General features: G+C 43.8%; 3 protein-coding genes across 5 annotated transcripts in view; 1 reads left to right on the top strand and 2 right to left on the bottom strand.

Annotated features, from left to right (window-relative positions):
- Window positions 1-2,904, top strand: part of Sec15 (exocyst complex component Sec15) — a 20,189-nt gene extending 17,285 nt beyond the window's left edge. For both annotated transcript variants that reach the window (XM_075676335.1, XM_075676334.1), the window contains exon 16: window positions 1,998-2,904. In XM_075676335.1, the coding sequence (XP_075532450.1) occupies window positions 1,998-2,225 (228 nt within the window). In that variant the 3' untranslated portion in view covers window positions 2,226-2,904. The remainder of the gene's footprint in view (window positions 1-1,997) is intronic.
- On the bottom strand, window positions 2,251-27,787 carry LOC142565796 (unextended protein-like). 2 transcript variants are annotated; one of them, XM_075676333.1, is made up of 8 exons: window positions 27,704-27,787; window positions 22,529-22,692; window positions 19,642-19,829; window positions 18,104-19,362; window positions 17,483-17,626; window positions 17,277-17,420; window positions 11,317-11,565; window positions 2,251-2,845 (listed from the first exon to the last, which is right to left on the bottom strand). In XM_075676333.1, exons 2-8 carry the CDS (start codon window positions 22,562-22,564, stop codon window positions 2,568-2,570), a joined length of 2,298 nt encoding a protein of 765 aa, XP_075532448.1. In that variant the 5' UTR covers window positions 22,565-22,692; window positions 27,704-27,787; the 3' UTR covers window positions 2,251-2,567. The 2 variants fall into 2 exon arrangements, with proteins under 2 accessions (XP_075532448.1, XP_075532447.1); XM_075676332.1 differs by lacking the exons at window positions 22,529-22,692; window positions 27,704-27,787 and having other exon boundaries at window positions 19,642-21,697.
- Gcn2 (eukaryotic translation initiation factor 2 alpha kinase Gcn2) lies at window positions 22,984-27,713 on the bottom strand. The gene has a single exon (XM_075676330.1). The coding sequence runs from the start codon at window positions 27,574-27,576 to the stop codon at window positions 23,176-23,178; it is 4,401 nt and encodes a 1,466-aa protein (XP_075532445.1). The 5' UTR covers window positions 27,577-27,713; the 3' UTR covers window positions 22,984-23,175.

Raw genomic sequence — 27,787 nt, 5'->3', positions numbered from 1 at the left:
TCGTGTGCAAGGCACCGGGGGTTGGGAGGGGCGTTCTACTTCGGCGGCAACTACGTATGGCGCGGACCCTATCTAGAAAGCGATCTGCAATGGGGACAGAGTCTAGGTGTGCCAATGGTTCATAGCTTCGTGTGCTATGGTTTGCACCACTCAGTTTATGTTTTAAGCGATAGGCAGCACGAAGGTCACTTTGCTTGCTGCTGTTGCCGCGCTTCCTCACGCCAGCTTTTCACAGCGAGTGTGACGCCATGCTTGTTAATTTAGTTAGTAAGTAAATGTTTACAAGTTTTTATAGCCTATAAAACTACTATGCTTACTTCATATAGCTGTACTAATTTGCTGTCACAATCGATGCTTTACCTTTGGGGCAAAACTGCAACTTTTTTTCATTTACATCTAGTTTAGGGCAAAGAGCAAATCAGATTTTAAAAGAATGCAAATACACATATCACTGAGCAATTTTTCAGACCTGTTGATTATATGGATACCTGCGCATCAGCAATAGCGTGTAGAACCAATGTTTAACAGCAACTGAAAATTTGGCTGCAGCTATGTGAATGAAGAAGAAAGATGTACACCAACCAAACAAAATTTTTCAAAAACAAGACGGAATGTCTTGTTTCTTTTAAAGCTTTATTTGGTTGGTGTACGTCTCTTTGTCATTTTTCATCCCGACCAGACGGGTTTCCGTTGAACTCTCGATTACATAGCTACGTGAAAATTTCATGAATAAATTTTGTAAAAATTTGTGATGTAGATTATTCATGTTGCAACTATAGAGCAGAGGGTCTTTTCAAAGCATCCATACAAAACAGTCTCTGAAACTACTAAACAGTTAGTATCTCAAGTAATCAAGCAATTTTTTTTGTATTATTCACATTCTAAGCTTGGCAAGTCTGCACACTGCACCTAGTTAGTTGGATTGTTCAAAAGTGTTGGCTCACATAGTCGGCAACTTATTTACAAAATCCAGTGAGCTGAAACTAAACACCACACAGCCTTTTATATATTGCCTGCCATGGTGGTGTAGTGGCTATGGTATTGTGTTGCTAAGCCCAGAGGTGCAGGATCAAATCCCGGCCGCGGCAGCTGCATTTCGATGGGGGCAAAATGCAAAAACGGCCGTGTACCATGCATTGGGTGCATGTTAAAGAACCCCAGGTGGTCGAAATTAAGGTGGAGTCCCCTATTACGGTTTGCCTCAGTCGTGTATCGTGGTTTTGGCATGTAAAACCCCAGACTTATTTTTTTCTTTATTTGTATACGTTCTGCCTGTATATAGGCAGAATAGAATATAGCTGTGACGAAAAAGAGAAACGGGCGGGTAAGGGTGGGAGTATGCATTGGGGTAAGGGGAGTCCTGGTGCAAGTCCACTGCAGTCTTTCCATTGCGTTGGATGAACTCAGGAAGTTTGCAAATAGTAACACGGGGTTAGATCTGCCTTGTCCTAATAATCGGGAGTACCCCACTATGGCATGCCTCATAATCATATCGTGGTTTTGGCACGTAAAACTCTGGAATTTAATGAAGTTAACAGCCTTTTATTTCCTGATGCTTGTAATGTGTTATCACGGACATGCGCAGAAGAAAAGTGGGTTGGGATTTTTTTTCAGTTATTTAATGCACTCTGCCTAATTATGATCAGGCTGTAAATGCAAAACCAAATAAGCTCTGTGAAAATCTGTGAGGAAGAGAGAGTTTCATAAAAGGGAAAGTTGGCATCCACCCAATAGCAGCAGGTAACTACAAGGGAAGCCCATCCTCAAGAAACATTTGTCCTGGTCCAACGATTTAACCCGGTACCACTGCCTTGTGCAAGTATGTGAAGTTTTCGCAGAGTTGCTGTGTTCTTATTGGAACAGAATGCAAAAAACACCTGTGAATCGGTGTGAGCTTGCATATAATTGAAACATTTAGGACTGCCCTGCTTATTATGGTGAGCACTGTGGGACTCAAAGGAATGAAGTGTGCTAACTTGATCTGAATGTTTTTGCAGCTCCTAGATCTGTTCATGGCAGAGGACTGGTCAACTTACTTCCATGACCATGGAAAAGAGAGCAGCCGGTACCTGCGTGTCAACCCGAGCCTTGCTTTGCTGCTTCTTGAGAAGGTGCGAGAGGCTGACAAGAAGAAGAACATTTTCTCATCGTTGAAGCAGAAGGAACGAGACAAGAAAAAGCTGCAAGAAACTGTGCTCAAACAGCTGCGACAGCTGGTAGCTTGAGCAACAAGCTTTGTGCCTGCACCAGTGAACAAACAAATCTGAAACATGTTTTATTGATCGCTTTGGCAACATACTAATGCTCTGTGACCATTCTTGTATACACTACTAAAAACAGTAACAGTAACTCTGAAGCAAGAGAATGTAGGCTACCATGGATAAGAATCTGCTAACATGGAATAATGCAAGGGCGCTCGGTGGTACGAGGCCCAAAATTGGGCGTAACGAGCAAGAAAGACTGCTGCTGAAAGACCGGCATAGGCGAGGAAGCCAGCCAAAGTGGCGTGCGGCCCATAGGCCGTCTTTGGAGCGATGACTAGGAGAAGCATTGGCAGTGATGAGCCATCAGCTGCTGTCGCCCAGGAGGGGTGAGCTGCTGTCGCCAGGCCGCTCTGGTGCGCCACTGCGCAGCATGTGGTCCACCTCAAGATCTGTCCGTAAGGTTGGCCGGTCAAGACACGATGCCTTGAGGGCCGCCAGGTACACAGACCGGTGCACGCGCATGTACACCATGTCTGTCACCGCTTGCACACTGTAGTCTGGCACAAAGGGCTCCTCTGGCACTGGCCAGCTGGAGGGCTCACCAGCAGCCAAGTTCTGTTGTGCCGCGCTTTCCGAAGCATCTGCGGAGGAGGTCCCTATTAAAATGACAACTGCAGATGCTAATAAACTTGAAGCTACAGGCTGGTCACATTTATTATGAGATATTAGTACAATAACAAGACACTTATGCAGGACGAACTGCAACAAAACTTCAGACTGCGTAAGAAGCCAATTTCAGGTAGTGTAGATATAGAGCAGCCTTAGTGCAACATTTTAAGTTTGAAATATGAGTGGATGCATCACAAGAAGTTAAAACAAACAGATGTTTTCGATATCGAAACTGGGAAAAAGACAAAGGATGTTCAGAACCAGCGAGGCCCCTCAGTATACCTCCAAGGTTAGGCAATGCTCAAAGTGTGGTAAATATCGCTGTAGGCCATCGGATTTGTATTGCACCACCAGGTGCATGTGTCATCTGATTAGGTGCTATTCAATGGCTGCTAATAAGAAAGTTATACGATTGCCAAAAGGTTGTTTCGGTAGTATAAACTCATGTATTACCAATATAGCCAAACTTAAATATCGTTGCAGTCGGTCTTTAAAGCCCATATTGCAGTTTGCAGGTGTTATGGTGAAGCACTACCTCTGATGCTATTTTTTTTTAAACACGTCTTTAGCACAAACAGCACCCATGGAGACACCTTCTTCAATAGTACAAAAGAGAACCAATTCTGTTTTATAGCATCACTGGTACCCGAAGTGATGACGCCATTTGATAGCTAATAAGACAAATGATTGTGTTACCACTGTTGGTGCTACTACACTCTAAAACAAGAAAGGACTTGTCACTTTTTTTTACTTTCACATTGGAAGTAGCAAACCTTAGCAGCACGCTTACAGAAATTTCAGTGATCACTAATTTGCACATCAATTATTTGCAGTGAGAGTACTTGTTTATCGCAACTGTTTGCCATTCTTCTATGACTATCGGAAAGCTTTTTAAGGTCAACTTGGACATCTACAGCAGAGGTACCATTTATTGGAGACAACACTACACACTAGGCTGGATATAGAACATTGGCTCATGCAATAGCCACGAGTTTTTTCTGCTATATATTGCAAAACGTTTCGGATGTGGCTATCGTACCACAGCGCAAAGTTCTTTCTATTTGGTGTTCTTCACATTCACAACCCGACACTTCACAGGAAAGCTGTCGTGAGGAGGAGGATAGTGATCTGGCACTTATGGCACCACGCGATATTCTTGCTCACCAGTGCGGCACGCGGCGCCCCCCACATATCTTTGCAAGGGGAAGACGCAATAGATCTCCACAGGATTCAAACGGGGGTCTACCCAAATTTATTAAGATTAAGCAAAATTTTTTCCAACGATGCATGGGCATGCCTGTCCGTGGTGTAGCGACTCGCCGCCGTATTTGTACCACGTCTCATGGGGATGCCAAAATAGACCGCCAAGTTTAAATGCCTACTTAGTTAGGTATAATCTAACACTGGAGCGATGGGAGGCACAACTCGCCAGCTCTGACCTGAAAGTGCAGAAGGCTCTTCTGGGTCATGTTCAGCTGGCGGCAGAAGCCAGTGGAGCCCTGTACTTGGGGCGCCACCCATCAAGCTCCTAATCCATTATCCCACTTTCCCCAATTCAATAAAGTTATTCTCTCTCTCGCATAAGCTAACCTGCTTATCTTACCGAAATACAAATACCATAAATACTTGTAAAACGTGGAAGTGACCTTGCATAAGAACTACAGCAAAATACTATGTCTACCCAGAGTGTCGGGTTTGCAGCTATAGACATTGTGCACAATAGTAGCACAAACATGCATACAAAAACACCGAGTAGCCTTCTGGTGATTTGTCATCTGTTATGGTTCATACAAAATTTGTTGCGAGCACATATTGCATGGTGTGCTAAAATTACCGTTTCAAAACTTTAATGAAATTCTGTAGTATTCGGCAAACAACAACCCCCCCCCCCCCCACCGCGTGCGACACACACATATATTTGAAAAATCCATGTTGCAAAAAACAAGAAATAAATTTTCGATGTTTTGGCTAAGGACTGGCCGTTACCAAGAATGGTTTAACATGCGTAATGACAGTTTTAGACATTTCTTGGTGCAACATTGTGCAATAACTGGTTTGCAATGAAAAATTTAGTTGCAAACTAGTTATTGCACAATGTTGCACCAATAAACTGTAAAACAGCTGTCGTTATGCATGTTCAACCATTCTTGATAAAGGCCGGTACCTGGCTGAAACGTCGAAAATCAATTTGTGTTTTTCAAAGTAGATTTCTTCAAATATTTACGTCTATATATTTTTATGTCTGGCTCCATAAAACTGCAGCCATTTCACTGAGACAGTCCAACGACTACATAATGACTGTTACAAAAGATCAGATCCATCGAGTTAACTTGCATTCTATGCCACTTGGGAACTCAAAGTGATCTTATGGCATGTATAAATCACAGTGTACAGTTAAATGCACTGGACAACTTGTGCTCATTTTCCCACTCATTTGGTGCTACATAATTAAAGCTATTGTTGGGGCAAAAAATTTCGCTGTTACTGTCAAGGGGTATAGCAGGCTTACTATGTTTTAGACTACCTTTCTGCAATGCAATCTAATGCTGCTTATCAGTCCGCAAATTAATGTGTGCAGTAAAACCTTGTTAGTATGTAGATGGCAGGGAATGTGGATCAGGTACGCACTAAGCGATGTACTAACAAACCGACAATGGCAGAATGAGCGTCTATAGACTTACTGGTGAGAAAAGAACTACGCCTTAATTTTCGCTCATACATACACACACAGTTATATTTGTGAGCAGGGCGTAAGAAAATCTGTGATTCTAACTTGCTGCCGTGGCAGCCTTGCAACGACGATGGCATCCTCAAACTCTGCAAGGCCACGAGTGAGTTTCTCCAATAGGCCCCACTTTTCTGTGAATGCCCTCATGAAGGTAAACGCATACACCACGTCAGAGACAGAAAGGCCATCACCCACTTCCACACCATCGTCAACGACGTGGTAGCGCCAGAAGCTATGGCAGCAGGAAACATGTCATGACCACCATGTTTTGAAGTCACTATCAATGGGGACTGCTGTCTGTGAAAAGTGGTCGTGTTGCGATTTCACTATATATGGTGTGCACACACATTTCCCAGATACCGGGCTTGAAAGCACCAAAAAATGAAGTAAATACTACGCACTGACCATTTGCCATGTGGTAAGTGACTACGTCTTAAGCAGTCAGCCAATACATTAGTTCAAGGGTGAGAGGGTGGGGCATTCATCGCGGCTATATTTAAGCCAGAATTACTTATTAAGTGGGTACATATTAACAGGGTCTTACTGTATTTTCTTTATACAACCTGGAGGTTTAGGCAGAAGAAGTGGGAGCATTCTCGCACTCCATTTCCCAATATTGTAAGGCTGCCTAATGCAAGTTGATTGCTGGAACTCCCTCCCTGAAATAAAATTCTGGCTATGCCAGTGGTATGCTATAGCAGCATCTCGTGTTCAGGATAGTTGAAAACATACAAATGTCCTAATTATTGCACAAAAGAATAGTTTACCTCACTGATTTCCTGAATTTTGGCCTAAGAGTACATCTTAGGTGTGTGTGTGTGTGTGTGTGTGTGTGTGTGTGTGTGTGTGTGTGTGTGTGTGTGTGTGTGTGTGTGTGTGTGTGTGTGTGTGTGTGTGTGTACAGGGTGTTTTTTTTTAGCTGTACCAAATTTTTAATTGCCTGCAGTTAGCACAATTCTAAGCGTTGATATAAATTACGAGGCGGCCATGACCTTTACAGGAAATCAAAATCGTTAACTGAGTAATTAACATAATTTTGCTGAATAACTCTTCAATCAATTGTTTTACCCCCCAGCACATATTTCAATCTACAAATTATCTGGTGAGCTCGCAAGGCTTATCAACTTGGAACGGATTCTCAGGACACCACCAGTTTCATTTTCAAAGTGTCCAACAAAATTCAGTGGCGTTCCAGTTACTTTTGTGCTTCAATGTATAAAGCAGCCGTTTTCTTTAAGAAGCAAGTGGAACAACAGTGCATTCTTGCTGCAATTTTGAAGGCGCATATCTCGAAACCAGTACCATCCTCGGAATACGTTCCAAGTTTATATGCCTTGCAAAGTCAGTTACAATTGGTAGATTGTAATATGCGCTGCAAAGTAATTCATTAAAAAGTTAATTAACATAATCATGCTAATTATTCAATTAAGGATTCAGACTTTTTGTAAAGGTAATGGCCACCTGATCATGTAAGTTAGATCAAGGGTTACAATTGTGCTAACTGGCACAGGCAATTTTTAAGAATTTGGTCCAGCTAAAAAAAGAATATACACGGATACATGTATGCATACGGACGAGAAGAAAGGGAACGGAGGGGCCCAATTTTTATTAGATCATAAGAAGCCGACGAACTGACATTGTTTGTAGGCTTCTTATGATATGATATATATATATACGGTTCTGGGTTTAGTCCCCAGCTGTGACAAGCTCGCCTTTTTTGTCCTCTTTAATTTGCCCTTAATTATTTCCTACATTTACATTTCAACCACAGCTAATTACCCCTATGCTTTTCTTGGCTTCATTGCCTGCTGGCTTTATATGATCATGATTAACAAAAATCGAGCCCTTCTGTTTCCCTTCTCCTTGTTCATATAATGCACAAATCTGCGCCTTTTTTTAAAAGCTCAACTGGCCTTGTTTCTGTAATGCAAATAGTTATTTACATCATTGGACAAAAAACTCTTCTTTGAATGGCGTGCAATAACAATGGTAGGAGCAGGGTTAGTAGCTTGCATTCTTCATTCCTGTCATGGCTGTTGAACCAACTGACATAATGGGGCAGAACTGTGTCCTTTCTGATGTGTGTCAGTGATGGGACGGTGAAAGGCAGTCAGATCTTTTTGTGTGCAGGTCACACTTGCAACATACCAGCACCGAATTTTATCTGTTACACAGAGTTTTTCAGCAGCTCCCTATGAGGCATTCTATGTATTTCTTAACTGCCAAAACTCTGTTGCCAAGAATGAGGCTGTACCAACAGATCCATTCGTAACAAGCATGCACTCGGATGGCTCCACTCTTTTAACTAGACTGATGCCATAGTAACTGAAACATTGGATAGGAAAGTTTCAAGGGAAGTGTTAATTTTATAATAGTGCTGAAGCAATACCAAAAAGGCATATAGATATGTTCTTTACTGCAATCAAATTTGTTGGGCAAGGACAGCTTGTTTTTGCATAAAGGGGGCATCTGCAACATAATGGGGCTCAACATATTGACAAACTTGCCAACTCGCATGGTGTTGGAAACCAGAAAATGGGACCTCAACCATTTGTTTTGAACAGACTTCACAGAGCTAGCAAGTGTGCCATGACACTTAGCATGGCCCCCCACATGACATTACATATGAGAAGGTGCCATCCAAACTTCTTAAGGCTAATGTCCTTAGTCATGAGGTGCGGAATGAAAAAATGCTTGTGTTCTGAGCATTGGGAGCATGTTAAAGAGCACTGCGCATTCAAAATTGGGATGTTAAACCCCTAAAAAAAGAAAATGCCCTCTTTATGTGAAATTCCAGTGCGAACAAGTTGGCATTTCATAGTATTATTGTACTATACTACACAAGTAAAAATGCAAGCTCAATCCAATGTTCCAGGGGTGTAGCCAGGAGGGGGGGGGGGGGCTTATGGGGCTTCAGCGCCCCCCCCCCCCAAATTTATTTCATGCTGTGATGCACCGCTGACCAAACAACCCCCGGCACCGGAAATCATTCTGGATTTTGTCTAGAGTGTCTTTTTCACGCTCGAAAAGCCATTTTGGCGCGAACATTGCGAACTCGGGCTGGATTTTGTGGCAGTGCCCATGCACTTGGAGTCACATAACGCAAGGATACCCATCCGAGGACAAAGTTCCAAGGGCGTTTTGACGGCGAGCGGGCTCGTGGTGGCATCTACAGTGAAATCTACGGAATGCATGGATTTCAATTCTGAAACTTTATGTGCATAAAGTTCTCATGAACTTCTTATGCGAAAGCTGCATTGACGTTTCCAAAGTAGTGCTTTAGATTTTCAATTCCGTAACTTTGTAGGTTTAGTGTTCTTATAAACATTTGACGCCAAAAGTGCATTGACTTTTCTAAAGTCTTACATCGGACCATACAACGAGAAGAGCCAAATCAATGCACTATCAGACAATTTGACAGAGCACTCAGCGAGGTCCGATGAGATGAAGCGCTGTGGTGGTGCATTTGTGTCATATCAAGAATATCAGCATTTTTTTCACCTGCGCCAAAGCATCCATGTCAACACACTAAACCCATCAAAGGTAACTACATTCTTTTTTATTTTTTCTACTTTGACTTTTATTAGCGAGGACCACATTGAGCCTTTTCAATTTTTCTGTTCTCGTTACCTGCGGGCTGCCAGAGCCAGCCAGAGCGCATGCATTTTTCTCGTGTTGCCCCGACCACCATGCAGCGCACTTTGGTGCAGTGGCGTAGCTAGGTCGTCTGGCACCCGGGGCCCAAAAGTCTTCTGTCACCCCCCCACCCCCACTGGCCCCTTGCACCCGGGGCCCACAGCCCCACCCCCTGTTGCTACGCCACTGCTTTGGTGTGCATTCGTTTTTCTCTGGCCGAGTAGATTTTGGCCTGGCAGAGTTTTGGACGCTTTCTGGCTAGCAGATGAGAAAAAGAAAGAATGGTCACTCGCCGCCATCACTGTGGGGACTCAATGGATTGCAACGCGTTCGCTTAAGGGCATCACATTCACTTCGATGTTACCGCAACCTCTTCAGAAAGTCCTTTGTCTCGCTGCTGTAGGATACTGAGCCCTATGCCGATGGTTCTCTGTGGACCAAGCGTCTCACGTTTTCTTCTATATTCATTCGGTAACCACACTAGGTGCCCAAAGTAGGAACTCGATTGTGGCCAACATGTGCTCCTTTCCTACTTTTCATTTAGGTGCCCCGCCTCACAAAAGAAAAAAAAGAGGCATTGTTGCGGCACAGCGAATTGTTGCATGGTGAAAGTACGATTTTGTTACTTCCTCTTTTGCTGAAAGTAATGGGCCACGGGACTCTTCAGTAGCCAGATACTCTTATAGTTACGATAGCAATTATATGGACACTCCAGGTGCATTCCTGCTGTTGCCGTCATGTTCTGTATAAAGTTAAAGGACGATAACATCGTCATCGTGCGTCGCATGCTGTGTGTGCTAGTGAAAGCATAGAGGCAGGGGACGGGGTGGGTGGGGGGGGGGGGTGATGGGCGAGCCGACGATGGTAGCTCAGTCTTGTGTGCGCAAGGGAGAAAAGCGGGGAGGGAAGCACACCGCCATGCGTCGCGCGCAATGCATCAGGGGGAATGGAGGGAGGATTCTGTGATCTGTGAATCTGTGATTGCACAACATGTTTATTTGCCTTGTTTGACCATTATATGCATTGACTTTTGCTTAGATACGTAGATTTATTGGATACTTATGCGTATATCTAAATATCTTGTTCCGAGGTTTTGTGTATACATGCAGTGAACTTTGTTACCAGTGGCACTTTTTTGCCCTTTATCAAGCTGTATCTTCGCATTTGTAATGCCTATTTTGTAAAACTCCTGCTTTTTATATGCGCTCTCTGTTGCGACTATAGTTTCCATACAATTACTCGCAATACACGACCGGTGACAGCTGCTCCTGCGCAATACAATGGAACGAAGGACAGAGTCACTGAGATTTTTTCCTGGCTGTTGCATATGTACAAAAATCTAAACATTCTTCAATGACAAAGTTTCATTAAAATATTAGTACTCATCTTGTTCATTTCATGGTCTTTACGTTATTCACATGCATGCACTGCTTTGCTAGTTTCGAACTGATAAAGTTCTAAAGTGCGTATGATATTTTCTTTACTTATTAAATAGACAAAAACAAAAAAACATGGAAGCATTGGCATCAGTTATTTTTGACAATTTTTATGACATACGAATATATTCTTTTGTGAAAGAATACATATTTTACTTGTCTTGACAGTGCGTAGCGTTCAAGAATTAGTTTGCAGCATCTTTGGCAATGGCAATGCAGTTATTATTCATGTATTGATCCCTCGACAAATTCTATAAGGAAGAGGCCGAGCTGCAATGTGCCCCCCCCCAAACAAAATTTCTGGCTATGCCACTGCAATGTTCCCTTGTTTCTCACACAGACATGAAGGGCAGTGATGGGGGTCATGGAGACCCATTGTTGTAGCGAAGTTGAGGCAGAAGTGCTCGTTTCACAACTATGATGAACTCAAATGAATTACTGGTAAAAAGGAACCACTGTTATATTTTTATGAACACCCTACACTACCTGGATTAGTACTGCGCAGTGTCATTTACTTCAAATGAGTGCAGCAGTCGAAGTTGATGGCATTGCTTGTGCTTGTGTGAAAGGTAGTTGAAGAGGTGGTACACACAAACAAACTGCAATGATTTTGTGTACAGGATGTGCTGGTAACTATGCTCACCTGGGCAACGGTATATGGCTGGAATGCCAAAAGTGCTGAATGGCCCCGTCTCGAACAGCAGCTTTTCACAGCCCACTGTGACGCTGACCCGTCCCTCAAGCACCAGCGCAAAATAGTCAGCTGGCTGGCCAGCCACATAAATGACGGGGTCTTCACGAGAGTGCATCTTAATGCTTATGAAGATGTTCTGCAGCATCAGCCGCCGCAAGACAGACTCTGAGATGAGGTTCTTCTTGAATGGCTCCACAGCTGCATTAAAACATGAAAACATTTCTTTAAAGCAATTCTTTGATATTGAATAGCTTCTGCACAATTAGATAAGATGTGTCAAAGTTGCATGACCCCCAATGTTGCAATCTAATGTATAATAGTGATCACAAATCATGTGAAACTAGTTTTCCAAAGATTCCAATGTCGTATGTGATACAGCGGTATGATTGCGGCCAATGCTCATGTCTGTGCTGAACAATGCATTGCTATATGCAGCAATTCCAAAGGGTGTCTTTAGAATTGGGTGGTTTTAAATTGTGCAGGATATGTAAATGTTTGAGCTGAAGATATGTTGCTGATGCTTTCCTCTTTGCACTGGGTGAGTGAAGTTGCTTCCACATTTGCATCAAACCAGTGGAAAAGAGTAGTTTATTAACAGGACACTACTATTATCTGCTCAGTTTTTGCCAAGCATGATACCTTTTCTGAAAGTTGGACAGGCCACTCTGTGCAAGAACACTTAATGCAGATGCATTCAACAAAGGGGTCACGTGCACAAATACATCATCCTGTGAAAATCTGCACGTAGGACAACAAGCATGCAAGTGATTTCCACACAGATAGCTGTTGTCGAGGGAAACCATGTTATCTCAATTGGCATTGCATTACAGTTTACACCTCTGCCTTCGCCCCTTTACATGTTGACTAAGCTAGTTCTACCAACAAAACCCAGTAGTACTAACAGATACAGTCGACTGATTCTTTAACAGCACTGCGCGAGTGTCAAATAGGCGGCCGGTGAGTGCCTTCTAATGGCTGCGAAGTCACTAGATCAGCAAGAACTTTATGATCTCTTGCTGGTCTCTCTTGTTCTTGCCGATTGTGTCACTCCGCGCCGTAGGTGTTCACCAGCCGATGATTGCGCGGTACTGTTAAAGAATCGGTCGACTGTACATGCATAGTTTATAGCAGCACTGGAGGCCACTGATGCGACATGAAATCAAGTTGCCATGGCACAGAGCGTCGCTATGAATGGAGCATAAATGAATGATTTAAACGAAAATGGGCACCTCAGCCCCACAGGGATGATCAATGCTGCACCAGATAGCCACTGTACAGGACACTTTGTTACATAATATGGACATAGCAAGTGCAGAGGGCAAACATTCAGCAGAGCTGGAAGCATGAAATAGGACACCGTGAAAGAAGGGAGTAGCACAAGTGGGAGTTCTCCAGAGTTGAAGAAAGGATAGTCCCGTCAGCGTGCACCAGTGGTTGAGAGAGACTCGGAGGAACAAGTGCTGGGAGTATGACGTGACACTGGTGTGAGGAAGTGTTACAAATCCACAACTACTTGCATCAATATGTGCAATATAGATAGCAGAAGCATGGAGCATAAATTTTAAGATGCAGATCTCTGCTACTTGGGCTTCCATCCTGGTGAAAAGAATATACTTGCACCATAATATTGTCTGTTTATTTTGTTATAACTGGCTTCATAGTCATACTTTCACAAATTTTACTAAGTGTGCTCAGCAAAAGCTGATTCTACAGATGCTTTGTGCTCCTTGGCAGACGACACGTGCAAGAAACTGAAGCTGGTGAGTACTCAAGGCTCGTCCATTTAGTATGAATTGTAAAACTAGAACTCGTTCTCATACGTACATCTTTAAAATATGTTAGCATTCAACATAGTTTTGTCCAAAAGCACATTCGGAAAACCTTGTTGAAAAATGAGGCATAGAATGCCAATGTATCTGTGCCATGTTTTGGGGTTGTATGTTGAAACATGCTAGTCTGATAATTCCTACTAAATTGACATGCTCTTTGCACTCACTGGCTTCAATTTGACAATTGCAGCACGTGTGCTAAGTTCATGATTAGAGTGTTAATTAGTACATTTAGTTAATGATTGGCTTGATGAGTGAAACTGCTCATGCACATAGATGTCTGTCAAAGATCATGAGAAGCAAGTGTAAAAGCAGTCTTTGAATAGCTTGCATGGTTTAAAAATGAAAGAACAAAATGAATGTTCCTTGGCTTGTCTTTTTATCAATAATCACTACATTTGATGTGTTCATGGGTGACCCACCAGAATACAAGCATTTATGAAAGAATCAAATGTGCACAAAACACGTAAGTATTTTTTAAAAACATGCCACAGACAGTATCAAAAGACAATATGGTGTTTGGAAAAGGGCATGCAAGCCTCTGGGTCTCTCTAGGGCATCCGTTCTTTTCACCCATTTGGATAACTGCCCAAACTGCGCACAGATAGAACAAAACCACTTTAATGAAGGGTAATGCTTGGGCCAAGAAATCCAGAAAACATTTCTAGATGAGATTCCCTAAACACAAGGCCAAAACCATGCAATATATTCTGCAAATTTCCACAAGTAGTGGATATTACTCTACAGCCACCCCATGTATAAGAACACGTGTTTAGCAATACATTTGTCTCTCTTAGTTTCTCATATGAATGCACAAGTGGCTTATGATTTTTTAAAATATCAAGGAAAAAAAAAAAACAGAGCTTCAGAAAGCCATCATGTATGAGGCTTAAAAAGTTTCCAGTCTAACATGGAAGGGGGCAAATAGATTAGTATAATTGAACTGTATGATAAAAGGGTTCTTGTGTGTACTTCAGCTGTAATTTTAATACCAAAGTGTAGATATTCTTTGTACTGCTTCAGTTTGAGAATGACGGCCCAGAAAAATATGGAATTAATCCACCAGGAGAAAAGAACACCAATAAAGGAGATTAATGGTGCATTACATGACAGCATTGGTGACAAAATTCTTTCATCTAGAAGAACCAAGAAGTAAGTTGTTGGCTTCAGAAGAGGGAGAACAGTGACCAAAGACTAAGTGTGTGCAACATGACCCAAAACTGTAGTAACCGTTGGAAAGGTTGATTCTGTACACTCTAAGCTAAACAAACTGGCCTGAAGAGAACTGCAGAGATAGTGGGGATACCTGTGGAGCAATTTCACCATATATATAGCGTGTGAGGAATTACAAATGAGAAAGTTGTACACGAAATGAATCCCAAAAGAGTTGAATGCTGATCACAAACAACAGTGTGTGCTTGCTTCATGTCCAATAATGGCACATTTTGAAAGGGATTCTTCCTATTTTTAGCCATTTGGTGACTGTCAATGAAATGTGGCTCTAACACTACGATCCAGAAACCAAACAGCAGCCAACGGAGTGGCAAGGTGTGTTCACCAAGTCACAACAACTTTGACAGCAGATATCCGCTGCCAAAGTTATGGAGATTGTATTTTGGGATGCAGAAGGAGTGATTCACATCGATTATGTTCATCAAGAGTTCACAGTAAATGCCAACTACTACTGCAATGTTCTGTATAAATTGCATGCAGCCATCTGAAAGATATGGTGAGAAAAGCTGGTGAAAGGCAATCATGTTTCTTCAGAACAACCCTTGTTACAAGATGCTTATCACAATGCAGAAATTGGACCAGGTAGGCTATGAAGTGATTGACCATCCCTCTTATTCTCCAGGCCTGGCTCCATCGGGCATTTATCTGTTCCCACAATTCAAAATGGACATGAACACATCTTGCAAGCAACAATGCTGTCATTTCTCCATTCACAACAATAAACAGGTGCAGGCTGGTATCTCGTTTCAGGTATTTGTCACCAAACAAAGGAGGTTTCAACAAAGACACTCTTTGAAGGTGGTATTTTTCATCTTAATGCTGTGTTCATTAACTTTGCAAACTGCACCCTAGATTAAATGCAAAGGTATGTCGTTATGAATAAGCTTAATTATAGATAGCACTACATTTGGTGCACTTTCATGGACTGGCATAACATTCTCTGCTCTGCAGTTTTCTCTTAGGCAGACTCAGTTTTAAGCAAATGCATGGTTTTTCCTCCCTAAGTTTGAATGCACAGATGGTTTGTAATTCTATGCATTCTACTCGCAGGAAATAAAAACCCACAAAAAGATGTGTATATCTTTAGGACTGGTACATGCAGTGACGATGCCTTGGAGATTTATAAGCAAGATCATGCATTATTATGTCTTATTTTTCAACACTGAGATGACACAAAAAGTGTTCATTAGAAGGTGGCCAGACGAATTAAGCCATCAAGCGGGTCGCTCCCTGAGAGCAAGCCCAAATAAATGGTACTGTCCATCCAAAAATAGCCCAGAATAAGCAGAAAATTTCATGCAAACACAGTGTTGAAAGTATAACTAGCTTGAATTAGAAGTCTACTTTGTGCCAAAGAACTTCCATGCACATTTTGGGAAGTGGCTGAACTAGTTAAACAAAATGATGGAAAATGGCCAAAAACCAGTCGCAGTTACTTATGTTAATGTTGGCCTGCACTAAGAAATGGAGGAGATATGATTTTCTTGTTTTCTTTGCAACATGATGTACAACTTGTAGTGAGACAGTGCGAGAAATGAAGACAGACACATACAACACACAGTCCTTGTTTCTCACATTGTTTCTACTACAAGATGCAATGCCAACTAGACCAGTGTCACACCCTTTTATGAGTTAAAAATCTGAGTGTGGCATTCGAAGCCACCTGCAAAATCTGCCAATTGAAGAGAGTAATAAGGCATTAATTAAAAAAAAAAATATGTGAGGAACTGCAATCCAAGCAAAAAGTGGTGCAACAAGCACATGAATAATCTTGCAAATGACTCCGTGAAAACAAGCTTCATCTGGTAGCAATAAAAAGGAATTGACACCTTAATTCATTACACAAATGCACTATTTTTGCATACTAAGTCCCGCTGCTTACAGCAATATCCATTTCCAATATCCAATACTCAATTTGCTGCACAGCTAGCTAAAAACAGCACTAGATTAAAAAAAAAATATATATATATATATATATATATACGAGTGCTTAATTCACACGTGCATATACAGATGCTAATTTTAAAAATATTTGCCATCTGGCACAAAATTTACACTGTAGTCAATACACAAGAGAAGTAAGACTGCCCGAGTTCTTCTTCTTTTAATTCAATTGATTACATGCTATCTTTAACCAATGCGATAGGCTGTAAGGGACAATGCCAGGCTGTTGTGTCTCTCTTTCTCTGCTTCCTTCTTATCTTTCACGTTCCCCTCTCCCCTTTTTGTTCTGGTTAAAATCCCTGCCTGTCTGCTTTCTCTCTCTAGATGACAAGGAACATACATGAAATGCATCCATGCATAACACACAAATGCACAACGTACACAAGCACATACAGTAACAAGTAACTGGAGTATGGTCAAGGCTAGTGTTTCAGAGGAAGGCCAAGAGGCCTTTGTTGTGTGCAAAGCACTACCAGCACTGCTCAAAGGTCCAAGTACATGGTGCAGCTCCTACGCCATGTTCTGTGCATAGTTCTAAAGAACTTCACCTATGTGAAGTGGCATTGGTAAAGCATCAGTGGGCTCAGTGGTTCGAGATAAAAGGAAGAAACACAAGTGTAGTGTTCTAAAGGAGGGCAATTGTGTTATAATAATTGTATGATAGAGCAGGAATTTTACAGGCATTCATTTATTAACGTACCATAACGCAATGTCTGTGGCTCCCTTAAAATGAAAGAAATCCCGAACTAGGTGCAGCTGTCACAACAATGTACTCAGACCTAAATATGGCATTACTCAGAAAACTAACCTAAACAAGAATACAGTAATGCAGGTGCTGCTCATGTACACTGTAAAATGTTACAGGAACAGGATTCTAGCTCTACAAAAAGTTCGTTCACTTACAGGTAGCCAAGTACTGGAACGTTGCAAGAGCCAGCTGTGGTGAGATGTTGTGCTTGCCATGCCGACCATAACCAAGCTTGGCAAAATCGGAAAAATCCTGGCGCACTTGAGCTTCTTTTCGTTTTAGCTTTCTCCGATTATCCACTGAAACGAGGAAGATGTGTGTGAACAGTCTTGTCAACACTGCCAGTTGTAGACACACTTACTTAAAATGTCTGTTTCATCAATGATTTCAGCTTGTAAGATCTCTTCAATGACATCCTCAAGAGTGACCAAGCCAAGAAGTTCATAGAACGGGTCACCATCTCCTTCTGTGTTCACACGACGAACAAAAGCCATGTGGGATTGCCCTGTACCAAGTAAGAAAAACAACCTCAGCTGAGACACACCACAGGATCAAGGAAATCAAAAACACTGACGAACTTCCAGTCTGCTTATAAGGATATATGCAAGTCTTATTGCTGCTCACCGATGAAAAGATTAGATGCGTGATATGTTTTAGTGCAGCATGTGGGCAGTTGCCTTCTTGAATGAATACTTCTTGTAGCCTGTTGCAAACAATATATTCTTGTTTATGTTATTAATGTCTGCAATTTATGCAGTAGTAAAAATCATTTTCTAAAGGTTACCTTTCCTGAATTCATTGATGTAAACCTTACTGCTGCTTACTGATGGAAAGATTAGATGCATGATATGTTTTAGTGCAGCATATGAGCAGCCACCATCTTGAATTAATGCTCCTTGTAGCTTGTTCCAAACAATAGGTTTTGTTTATGTTAATGTTTACAATCTACGCAGTATGTGAACAATTGTTTTCTAACAGTTACCTTTCTTGAATTCATTGAGCAAGTTGACGAGAGTTTCATCTTCGAAGACAAATGTGACAGGATGATTGTAGAACTCGCACAATGTCCGGAGAGGAATCTCATCCTCGGGGTCCACAAAAGCCAGATCCTTAATATTTAGAAGTCCAACAACATTATTGCGGTCACCGTCAAATACTGGAATGCGAGTGTAACCCTGCCCAATGATCTGAGACACTGTTTCGAAGTCCAGAACTGCTGTAACAGGCAGCATAAACACGTCATCCATACGAGTCATGGCCTGATTGGCAGTTTTCTTCTTGAGCTCTAATGCCCCACTGATGATGTCCACTTCCTCATTCTCCAGCTTGTTGTAGTCCTGAGTGAGACGGATGTACTGTATCAGCTTTTCCCTATCGTAGACATGGCCTATCTCCTCCCCAAGCACCCAGTCGAGGATTTTGGAAATGGGCCATGACAGAGGGAGTGTGAGGGCCATGAACACCTTTGTGATAAACAGTGTGCGAGCACCAATCTGCAGTCCATGTCGGGAGCAGATGGCTTGTGGAATGATTTCACCAAAGATGACGATGCTGATGGTGGAACCAACGACAGCCACCAAGCCTGAGGTGAGGTCGTCCAGAAGGATGGTAAGTGTGCTGTTGACAAGTACATTGCCCAGAAGCAGGGAGCAGAGAAGATAGTTTCCATGGTCGCGCAGAGGTGCAATGACTTTGGCCCATTTGCGCTCACTGGGTGTTCCACACGATTCAATGACGCGCAGCTCTGTCTTATCAAGAGCCATCAGGCCCAGATTGAGGCCACTGAAGAGGCCCGACAGCAGCAGCAGGCCAGCCAGAATGATGGCCTGCACCCAGACAGGCATGAGCCGCCCCTGGGCCACCAGCGTCACCCAGGGCTCGTCCCCTTGGTGCACCCACTTGACATCCTCACTAAGGGGCGCCTTGCTGCATACGTAGTAGTGCACATTGGGGCCTGGAAGGCTCACCAACACTGACGCTTTGCCGCCGCCCACATTAGTGGCGTGGGCCACGGCCACTGTAGGCACCTCATCGCATGCAGAACCCCTTGGCGCGGCTTCGTGAGTGAACGCGAACGAGCTCTGGTTGGTGAAGCCGTTGCCAAACAGTTGCAACTCCACCATAGTACCCGCAGGCACCTGCGTCATGCCGGAGTCCAGGGTGGCCACGCGATCGCCGAAAGCCCGCAGGCCCAGCACTTGCGCCGTTTGCGCCACTTGCGCTGCCTCGCCGTCGTCCTGCCTGCAATGTAACCGGCACGGGTCAGACGGGCTGCCGCGCGTGCCGCTCCCGCCAACACGTGCGCGGCGACTTGAGTACGCCGCTGATGACAGTGTCAGCAGGAGCGACAGCATCAGAAGGACATCATGTACGATCTCGTTGATTTCAATTGTGCACTACGAGAGCAAACGTACAGCTCTATTTAAACGCTAGTCAATATTGCTCCTGACGCGTCGTTCAGACGCGCGCGCGCATTTACCATGGCGCTAGGTGGCAAAAGAAACGAAAGTAAGCACTCACGCGGATTTGGACAGGTTGCGCTTGGGCCCCGTTCCGTTGCGATCGGTCGAGCGCCTGCCAATGCCCAGGTTGCGACGCATTCTGAGCTGGCCGGCGTGCCTTGTCGGCGCGGCTGCGTACACGAGCCTGACCGCTTTCCCTTGGTGCCTCCAACGGCCACGGTTGCGCGTGCACAGGTAAAGAGAGTCCTGCGAGGCAGCAGCGGGAATGACGCCCTGGGCGACGACATCTCCGTTGCTGTCAGCGCGCACTCGAAGCTGTCTGCCTACGAATAGCTCGCTATGGCACTCCTGACCGTTTTCCAAGCTTTCGCTGGTGAACGCAATCTTGGTCCTGTTTGGTAGCAGTCCCGTGCCTCGCAAGCGCACAGCCACCCGAGAGTTGGGAAAAACTCGGGGAACACGCACGCTGTCAGGAGACCACTCCGTGCAGACGGCTTCAATCTTGTCCACGGAGACAAAATCCTCGCGACTCGCAAGAGGCTGGCCAATATAAAGCGCTGAGCAACGACTACAAAGCCACAGAACTAGAAATCTATGAAGTCCATTTCTAGCAGACGCCATATTACGCTTTTACACCATCAACATTGCAGCAGAATGCAGAGGCGTGCGATGTCGCCACCGTCGGGGCTCCGCGCGCTCCTACAGCTCCTTGATTTCTCCGCGCGCGCGATGCTCACAGCTGCCGCTAGCGCTCGGCGCAGGTTAGTTTTGAGATCGGAGGGCGCGCGCAGGATTCCGTTGCACCACATCATGTGCACCTGATCCCTGTCTATCGAGGGCTTCCCATGGACCCCGCGTCATGCGCGCCGGCTGCGGCGGTGGCGCGCCGCTCCACAAAGTGCTCGCACTCGCGAGCGTTGCGAAGTGCGGTGGAACGGATGGAGCGCCAAATAACAGCTGGCGTTTCAGCTGCTCACAAATCCTTGTAGTGCCGTAAACTTTCCCATTCGAGTTATCGTAGATGTAAAAGCGTCTATCTGGGTTGCTACAAAATGAAATCATACGTTTAATTAGAACTACGTAATTGCAGTTCGCTTAAATATCGATCGATATTTATCGACGAGATCTCGTCGTGGAATCAGCAATGTTTCAAGTAGGCTTCAAAATCCATCCAGATTTCCTTAGCACATCATGAAACACAAAATTATATTACAACTTATTGGTGCTTTATTGTGCAACAGCAGGTTGTGAAGCAGTATTAGTAGTGTAAATACATACAGGGACCATGTTTTGAATATGTAACTTTCAGGATATCACTTCCAATAACGTACGTGTTGACTGGTTAACTAACTGGCGAGATGTACAATGCTCCAGTGAGGCGTCATGCTGTGTCAAACAAAACAGTGTAGAAATGCAGCCTGCACAGTGTCAGCACTATACTTGGCCCTTTTCATTTTCCACGCAAATTTTCATTGTGTATAATTTCTTGCAAATAGAACATTATGACTCGGTGCAAATAAGCAAATCATTTCAAAATTTGAAAGTCTGGTAAAGTCTGCACACATCCAAATTCTTGAAAAGCACTAATGGTACCATTAATCACCTCAGCCTTTCTTTTTGTCCTTGTGTGCTACGAAACAATTAAAAGGTTATGCATGCACAACTTTCATAACATACATGACTGGAATAATTATGGACCACCAACACTCATTAGTACTAACACATCTGCCTTGACAACTCAGACCATGACATAAATCATTAAGTGGCACATTTTAACTTCTTAAAAAACAAATTCCTTCTTCTGCATGTAGTTTACATCGTAGTAAAAAAACTACATTTGCACGAAACAACTGTTATCTTATGTGATATTATTTATATCCAACCAATTATTTTCTCTCATTGAGAGCATTGTTAAATTTTGCTAAGTGTGCCATACTTTAAAAAACAAATATAAAGTTACACTTTGATACGGAATGAGTTTTTCCTTTTTAATTGCATGCAGGCAGTGGCAGCTATTAATGACAATTTTTACATGCGTTTCCTGTTACAGCAGCCTTTGAAATAATGTATTAAAGTGGAAAGTTGGGCGAGTTGGTATACATTCATAATGGGAACAGTGTGAACAAGATGATGACAGAGTGAAAGGACACAGGACGAGCGCTGTCCTGTGTCCTTTCACTCCGTCGTCGTCTTGTTTGCGCTGTTACCATAATGAATTTGAAATAATGTCTCTTTATTGACAATTGTGTTTTACTGCAAAATTAAAGCTATGTAAACCATCTTCCTCTTGTGTTTAATCTGCACAAAATTTTGGCTTCATGCCATTCTTAAAGCACGAAATTTCACATTACCAAATGCAAGAGTTTTCTAGAAATCGAGGCTTTTTAACACCATGTGTGCACTTCACTGCTGCTCACATAAATGTAAACTTTACATATAGTTTTGCAAGTGATGTTCCCAATGACTGCTTTTGACGAAATCAAATTAATAGACAGTAACAATTGTATACTATGCATGTTTCAAGAGTTCCTCCTTTACTCAAGTAATATATGACACATATTTGCAAAACACTGACTAGGCAGCAATTCAAATATACTCTGTCCAACTGAGACCATCACATTGACTTCCACATTCAGTCTGAAATCAACTGTCATGTTAAATATTTTTCCTCTGCCAGCGTGAACCTTAGGTCTATTCGATTCAGCCAAGTTTCTCTGCACCTTCTGCACCTATTCACGGTGCACTGCACCTAGACCCTAGATTCCCCGAGGTGCAGCAATGCGCGCTGCACCCCCGTGCTCGATTGAATGGGGTGCAAGGCAAGGTGCCGCCGTGGTGCACTGCACCCTTGAACTTTGCAGCGAGTGGGTACAGCCCGGCACACCCTGCACCCCCTGCACTTTTTCGTTTGAGGTGCCGCGCACCTTTTTCTGAATCGAACAAACCTCTTGCGAAGGAAAAAACTTGGTTCCACAGGACATCTAAGCAAAACTATGCTCCTTTGTGCCCATAAGCTTTTCTACAATGTTTCTTTCTTTCATCTCCGAGCAACCAGAGACTCCAAGTTGGTGCATCCCTCAGTCACGTCAGCACATACTTTTCTTTCATTCTAAAAAAAGAGAGAGAGATTGCAACTATATATTGGCCTCCATTTCCTTCGCCAGCAATGCAATCACACTTAATGCCACAGTTCGTATTCTACATGCAAGTGTTACTGTATTTGCTCTTGTAGTCGTAACTTCTTTCCATAATGCTTCAGGCTTAAAGGTAAGGGAAAAAAATAATCAGGCAAGTAAAGCAACACAACATTCCTTTTGCATTGTTTTGAATTGATGTTATCTTTTGAAGAATGCAGCATCAATAGACAGCACATTAAATTTCGTACAATGCACTCAACAAGAAATTTTAAAAAATCATTTATTGACAAAATCTCATGGCAGTATTAAAGAACACACTGAAATCAGTGTAACAGCAATGTCCTGACTAGGATGCAGATGATGACAAAATGCAGATATATATTTGCAGATGACCAACCAGCACTTTGGCACAACACAGGGCAGCATAAAATAACTGAGCATTGCTTCTTCCAGTGCTAGCTTCTGGAAGGAACTATAACCACCTTGTAGTTGTTATCTTGTAGTGCATACAGCACAAAAATTGTCCTTTTAACCTCAAATATGAGGTTGTACACTTTTTCTGCAAGCAAAAGCAACTGCTTTTTACATCTGGGATGCTTTTCTACAAGGGCAGTCACACTACCTTCATAACTGCGTCCATCAGCTTCCATGTTTAGCAGAGCAACAGCTGACCGCAGTACATCTCCAGTAAGCTCAACTGCTATAACATCCACAACAGAAACCCTTCCAAGAAACCCTTGAGCCAATGGTGCCAGTTGAGCTGCAATCTGAGATTCGTACCTCCGCCTGTTGCTTGTGGACACCTTTTCTGCGACACTAAACACAATTCGTAGTGTTGGTCCACTAGAATTAACTTCTTGCCTTGCTGGCTCAGTCGGGGGAGTTTTTTCAAAAAGTTCACAAAGCTCAGACACAGACAATCTTTTTTCAGTGAAGCGGTCTTTCTCAAGGCTACGCAGCCTCAGATAACCAGGTTCGGCTTCCTTAAGAAGGGCAAGATGTGGAACAAAGTTTTCTCTACAAAAGGAGGAAGCCTCTTCAATGCCATCTTGGGGTGCCATGACTGCCGGAACATCCATGCTCCACAGTCGCGTTAAGAGTGCTAACTGCTGGTCTCGCAGTGACGAGGACACTTCACTCATGTTCCCGAGAACACATTCTACTAAGAACGGTGTCTCACCGTCTTCAGCCACTGCTTGTACAATTTTCTCAATAGAAAAGCTGATTCCCACAGCAGCTAGGTCCCTTTTGGCACCAGCCACAGTAAATGAAGCCACCAGTTTGTCATAACGGCCACCCACTGCTAACAAATCACGGCCCTGACGACGTGTTTTTCTGTGCGACTGGCAGGCAACTTCAAATACAATGCCAGAGTACATGCGCTCATCACAGACAAGACAAGGCACAATTGTCACAGGTAGCTGGAATGCCAGGGCAGAGGATGACTGCAGCACTGCCTCAAGATCATACAAAGCCTGCCTAGCAAGGGCAGCTGCAGGACCTTTCTGGCGCACCACAAACCGATACATAGAGGACACCTTAGTCAAATTGTCTTCAACTTCATAAAACTGGGTCAGAAGTGCCACAGCCTGGTCCCCCAAGTTCACTGCATCAAGTTCCTGCTGAAGCTGTACCTTAGATGAAGACTGAACGGTACGTAATGCTGCTAATATTTGGGACCACCTGTTTTCAGGTACACCACAATGCATCAATAATGAATTCATAAGGCCTGTGTGACCTAAGCGTATGCTGTATCCTCGTGCTTGCAGCTCAGGGAACTCAGCCACTATTTCACTGCCAATGTGGAGCACTTCTGCACAGTGAGTTAAGGCACTTTGATGGCTTGAACATACAATGTCAAATGCACATTCATGCAGTTCTCGTGGGTGACAACCAAATACCTTTCGTGAACGGTACACTTTTTCAATTGCATATCGCCTAAGTGACACAACATCACTGCGTCTAGCTATATAACGAGCGAATGGAACCCTCATGTTGTGAGGCAATGACACTATCAACCCTCCGTGGTCCATGAAATGAACCTTATTATCATCTTCTTCACTGCTTGGGCATTTTGGAAGCAGTGTAGGAATGACCACTGGCATAGCACCATGCCTAACAAGAACATGCTCTAAAGATGTCCTTACATGCCGGAAAAGCAATGCTGACTGAGGCAATGGGTTTCCCTTGCGCATATCTACATCATAGGCATAGTCTTGGACAACAGTAGCCTCCTGCTGGAACAGTGCATTAACCAAATGCTTAAAAGCTTTACTCTGCGGATTGGAGACAGTGTGATTAAGCACTTCTGTTGCTTGGGCCTCCTGCAAGTGTGGTGGGGGCAATTGAGGTGAAGCAAGCAGTTCCGCTGCGCTGGGCCTTTGTGACGGGTCATGATGTAGCAGCCAGCATATCAAGCTTATTTGTTGGCTGCTGAGAAAGTCGCAGGCATCAGTAGGAAGACTGATGCTTGGAAGCCTCAAGTTTGCCAACAATTTAACTCGTTCCATTGCAGTGTTGGGGGCAGGCCAGGACATCTCAAAGAGGATAATACCTAGGCTGTAGATGTCCACTTTCTGACTGTACACAACACGGCCACCAGTTGACACAAAAAGTTCAGGTGCTGTGTACAGTGTGGTACCCACACGACCCGTCAAGCTGGCAGATGTGGGCTGGTCAATGTGCTCTGGCACCTCAGATGTTTCTACCCTTGATAGTAATGCTGTGGTTGCCAGTCCAAAGTCTCCGATCTTGACGTGGTCGCCTGAGTCAAGGAATATGTTGACTGGCTTTAGGTCTCGATGTATCATGCCTTGCTGATGAATGTGTGCCAATCCTTCAATGACCTCTCTAAAGAGACGCCACATTCTGCTTGGCTCCCTGTGGAGGCCATTATCAATTGCTGTGCGCAGAGTACTCTTTTCACAAAATTCCATCTGAATGAACATAAACTGTCGTGCTTGGGTCACAGCTGTTGGCTTCTCCGACACCTCAGATTCAGCTTCTCTGCTACCTTCAAAGACAATATTGTCGCTTGATGAAGAGTCGCCAAAAGCGCACCCAAAAATATTATCTGAAGAACTTGAATCTTCGGCGTTGCCGCCTGGCATACTCCACTCGTGTGAAGTGCCTTTAGTTGACTCTGTACTCACACCTGAAGATGCCAGTGTTTCAGGAACTTGTTCCTGCGTTGTAACTTCAATCCAAGAGTTGTAATAACGCACAACATTTTCATGGTTAAGCCTCGACAACAGTTTTACTTCTCTCATTATTTTTCGATTAAGCACTCTGCTAGATGGGTTGAGTTGAATGCGCTTGATTGCATAAACACAACGATCAAGCTTGTTACGTACTTTAAAGACATCTCCAAATCCACCTCTTCCTAACCATCTAAGCACTTCAAACTCACCCTGGAGGCGTGAATGACCTGCAGAACTTAGTGTACAACTACCAGACTCATCTGGTCCTTCATCATCAAGAGGCTCATTCTCAACACTCGGACCTCTCTCCATTAGAAAGGGATGACTTAAAAGCTGCTCGCATGACCATCGGTCTTGTTCCTGTGGAGCCAAGCAACGCTCCAGGAAATCTCGAGCATCCAGGGACAGACTACTAGGTATATCTGTACTGGTTGCATGTTCTCCACGAAGCAAGGATATAAGTACTTTTCCAAACTGCAAAATGTCATTCTTCTTTTTAGATTTGCAGGCAGGTCCTGCATCATATGAGGCTGGTAGACACAAATCTACAATTTTCCTAGGAATGCTGAAATCTGCCACCTTTACAACACCATAGCAGTCAACAAAAATACTAGATTCTTTGAGATCCTTGTGCACAACAGAGTTGCAGTGGAGATATTGCAAGGCCTGAAGGATGCCAGTCGTATAGCTACGCAAGAGGGCCACATCAAGTGGAATGCCTTGAGCTATGAAGGAACTAAGCGGGCAGCCTTTTACAAATTCCTGCAGTACGTAAAAAGTTCGTTGCTCAGGATTATACAAGCTACCTATGTAGTGGACTAGGTTTGTATGCTTTAGTTTCATGAGCGTCTGTAGCTCCTGCTCAACAGTCGCCACATGATAGTCTGTTTTCAAGCTCCACTGTATAATACACACAAGTTCACCTGTAGTTGTGTCAAAGCCACCGAATGTGCTGTGTCCACGTTCACTGTGACCAAGACAAGCACCCTTTTGCACCGTGTGCTCAGCAGACTTGGAGAAGAAATTGAGAAGCTCAGGTTTATGCGCACAGTTGTTGCGTTCTTTGCTGTCAGATATCTTGGAATTCGTGCGCCTCCTCCTGGCTTCGACCCTCATCTCCTGACGGTGACGCAGAATTTCAAGTTCAAACGCCTGTCTCTGCTTTTCCTCTTCTAGCCGCTGCTCGTTTAGCTGTTGCTGCTGCTCACGTGCCTTCTCTGCCTCCTGCTTTTCTTTATTTTTGAGCATTTCGTCGTAGAAAGAGCCACGTTCAGGAGTGTTGTGCTGGCGAAGAAACCACTGCACATGCTGGGCAAGCTCAAGCACCATAACCTCTCCAACAAATTGCTTTGTCAACTCTTGCAGCTCCTTTCGAAGTTCTGCCAAGGCTTGATTCGACAGTCCCTTTTGATTGCACACGTCTACAAACGGCACAACATTCGGGTACTGGCTGTTACACCTGACGTGAAGATCCACCTGCACGTGCGCTTGGAAGGGAGTCATGCTCTGCTGAGGCCTCAGCGTGAGTAAAATCTCGGGCGGACGCCATGTTTTCCATTTGTCGTTCTTCCGCAGGTCCTTCACGTCGTCCAGAAACATCGACTGCAGTACTTTCATCTCGTTCTCTTGACGTTCCTTGAGGTCTTCCTCTTCCATCTTAAGCGCTTACAGCAATTACAAGATTGACTTCACTTTTCGTTGACTGCCCGGTGGCAGCTGAAGGGGTGTACATGTTCGCCAGGGCCAAAACAACGCACGCTAAACAGATTAGGTGCCTCCTTACATGATTTCGGAGTGACAGGGAATGCAACAGCACATGTCAACCAACTTTTGAACCGCACCGACCTCACCGCATGCGAACTCGGCG

The sequence above is a fragment of the Dermacentor variabilis genome, unplaced genomic scaffold (assembly GCF_050947875.1).
Source record: "Dermacentor variabilis isolate Ectoservices unplaced genomic scaffold, ASM5094787v1 scaffold_12, whole genome shotgun sequence".
NCBI classification, from domain to species: domain Eukaryota; kingdom Metazoa; phylum Arthropoda; class Arachnida; order Ixodida; family Ixodidae; genus Dermacentor; species Dermacentor variabilis.
This window is presented reverse-complemented; position numbering and strand designations above follow the sequence as displayed.

Excerpts from the sequence above, each read along its gene's own strand:
- LOC142565796 (XM_075676332.1), bottom strand. The coding sequence starts at position 20,204 with ATGGCGTCTGCTAGAAATGGACTTCATAGATTTCTAGTTCTGTGGCTT. Across the intron at positions 17,421-17,482 it reads TGATGAAACAGACATTTTAA|TGGATAATCGGAGAAAGCTA; the intron begins GTAAGTGTGTCT and ends TCCTCGTTTCAG. Across the intron at positions 2,846-11,316 it reads AGCCATATACCGTTGCCCAG|ATGCTTCGGAAAGCGCGGCA; the intron begins GTGAGCATAGTT and ends CCTCCTCCGCAG.
- Gcn2 (XM_075676330.1), bottom strand. The coding sequence starts at position 27,576 with ATGGAAGAGGAAGACCTCAAGGAACGTCAAGAGAACGAGATGAAAGTA.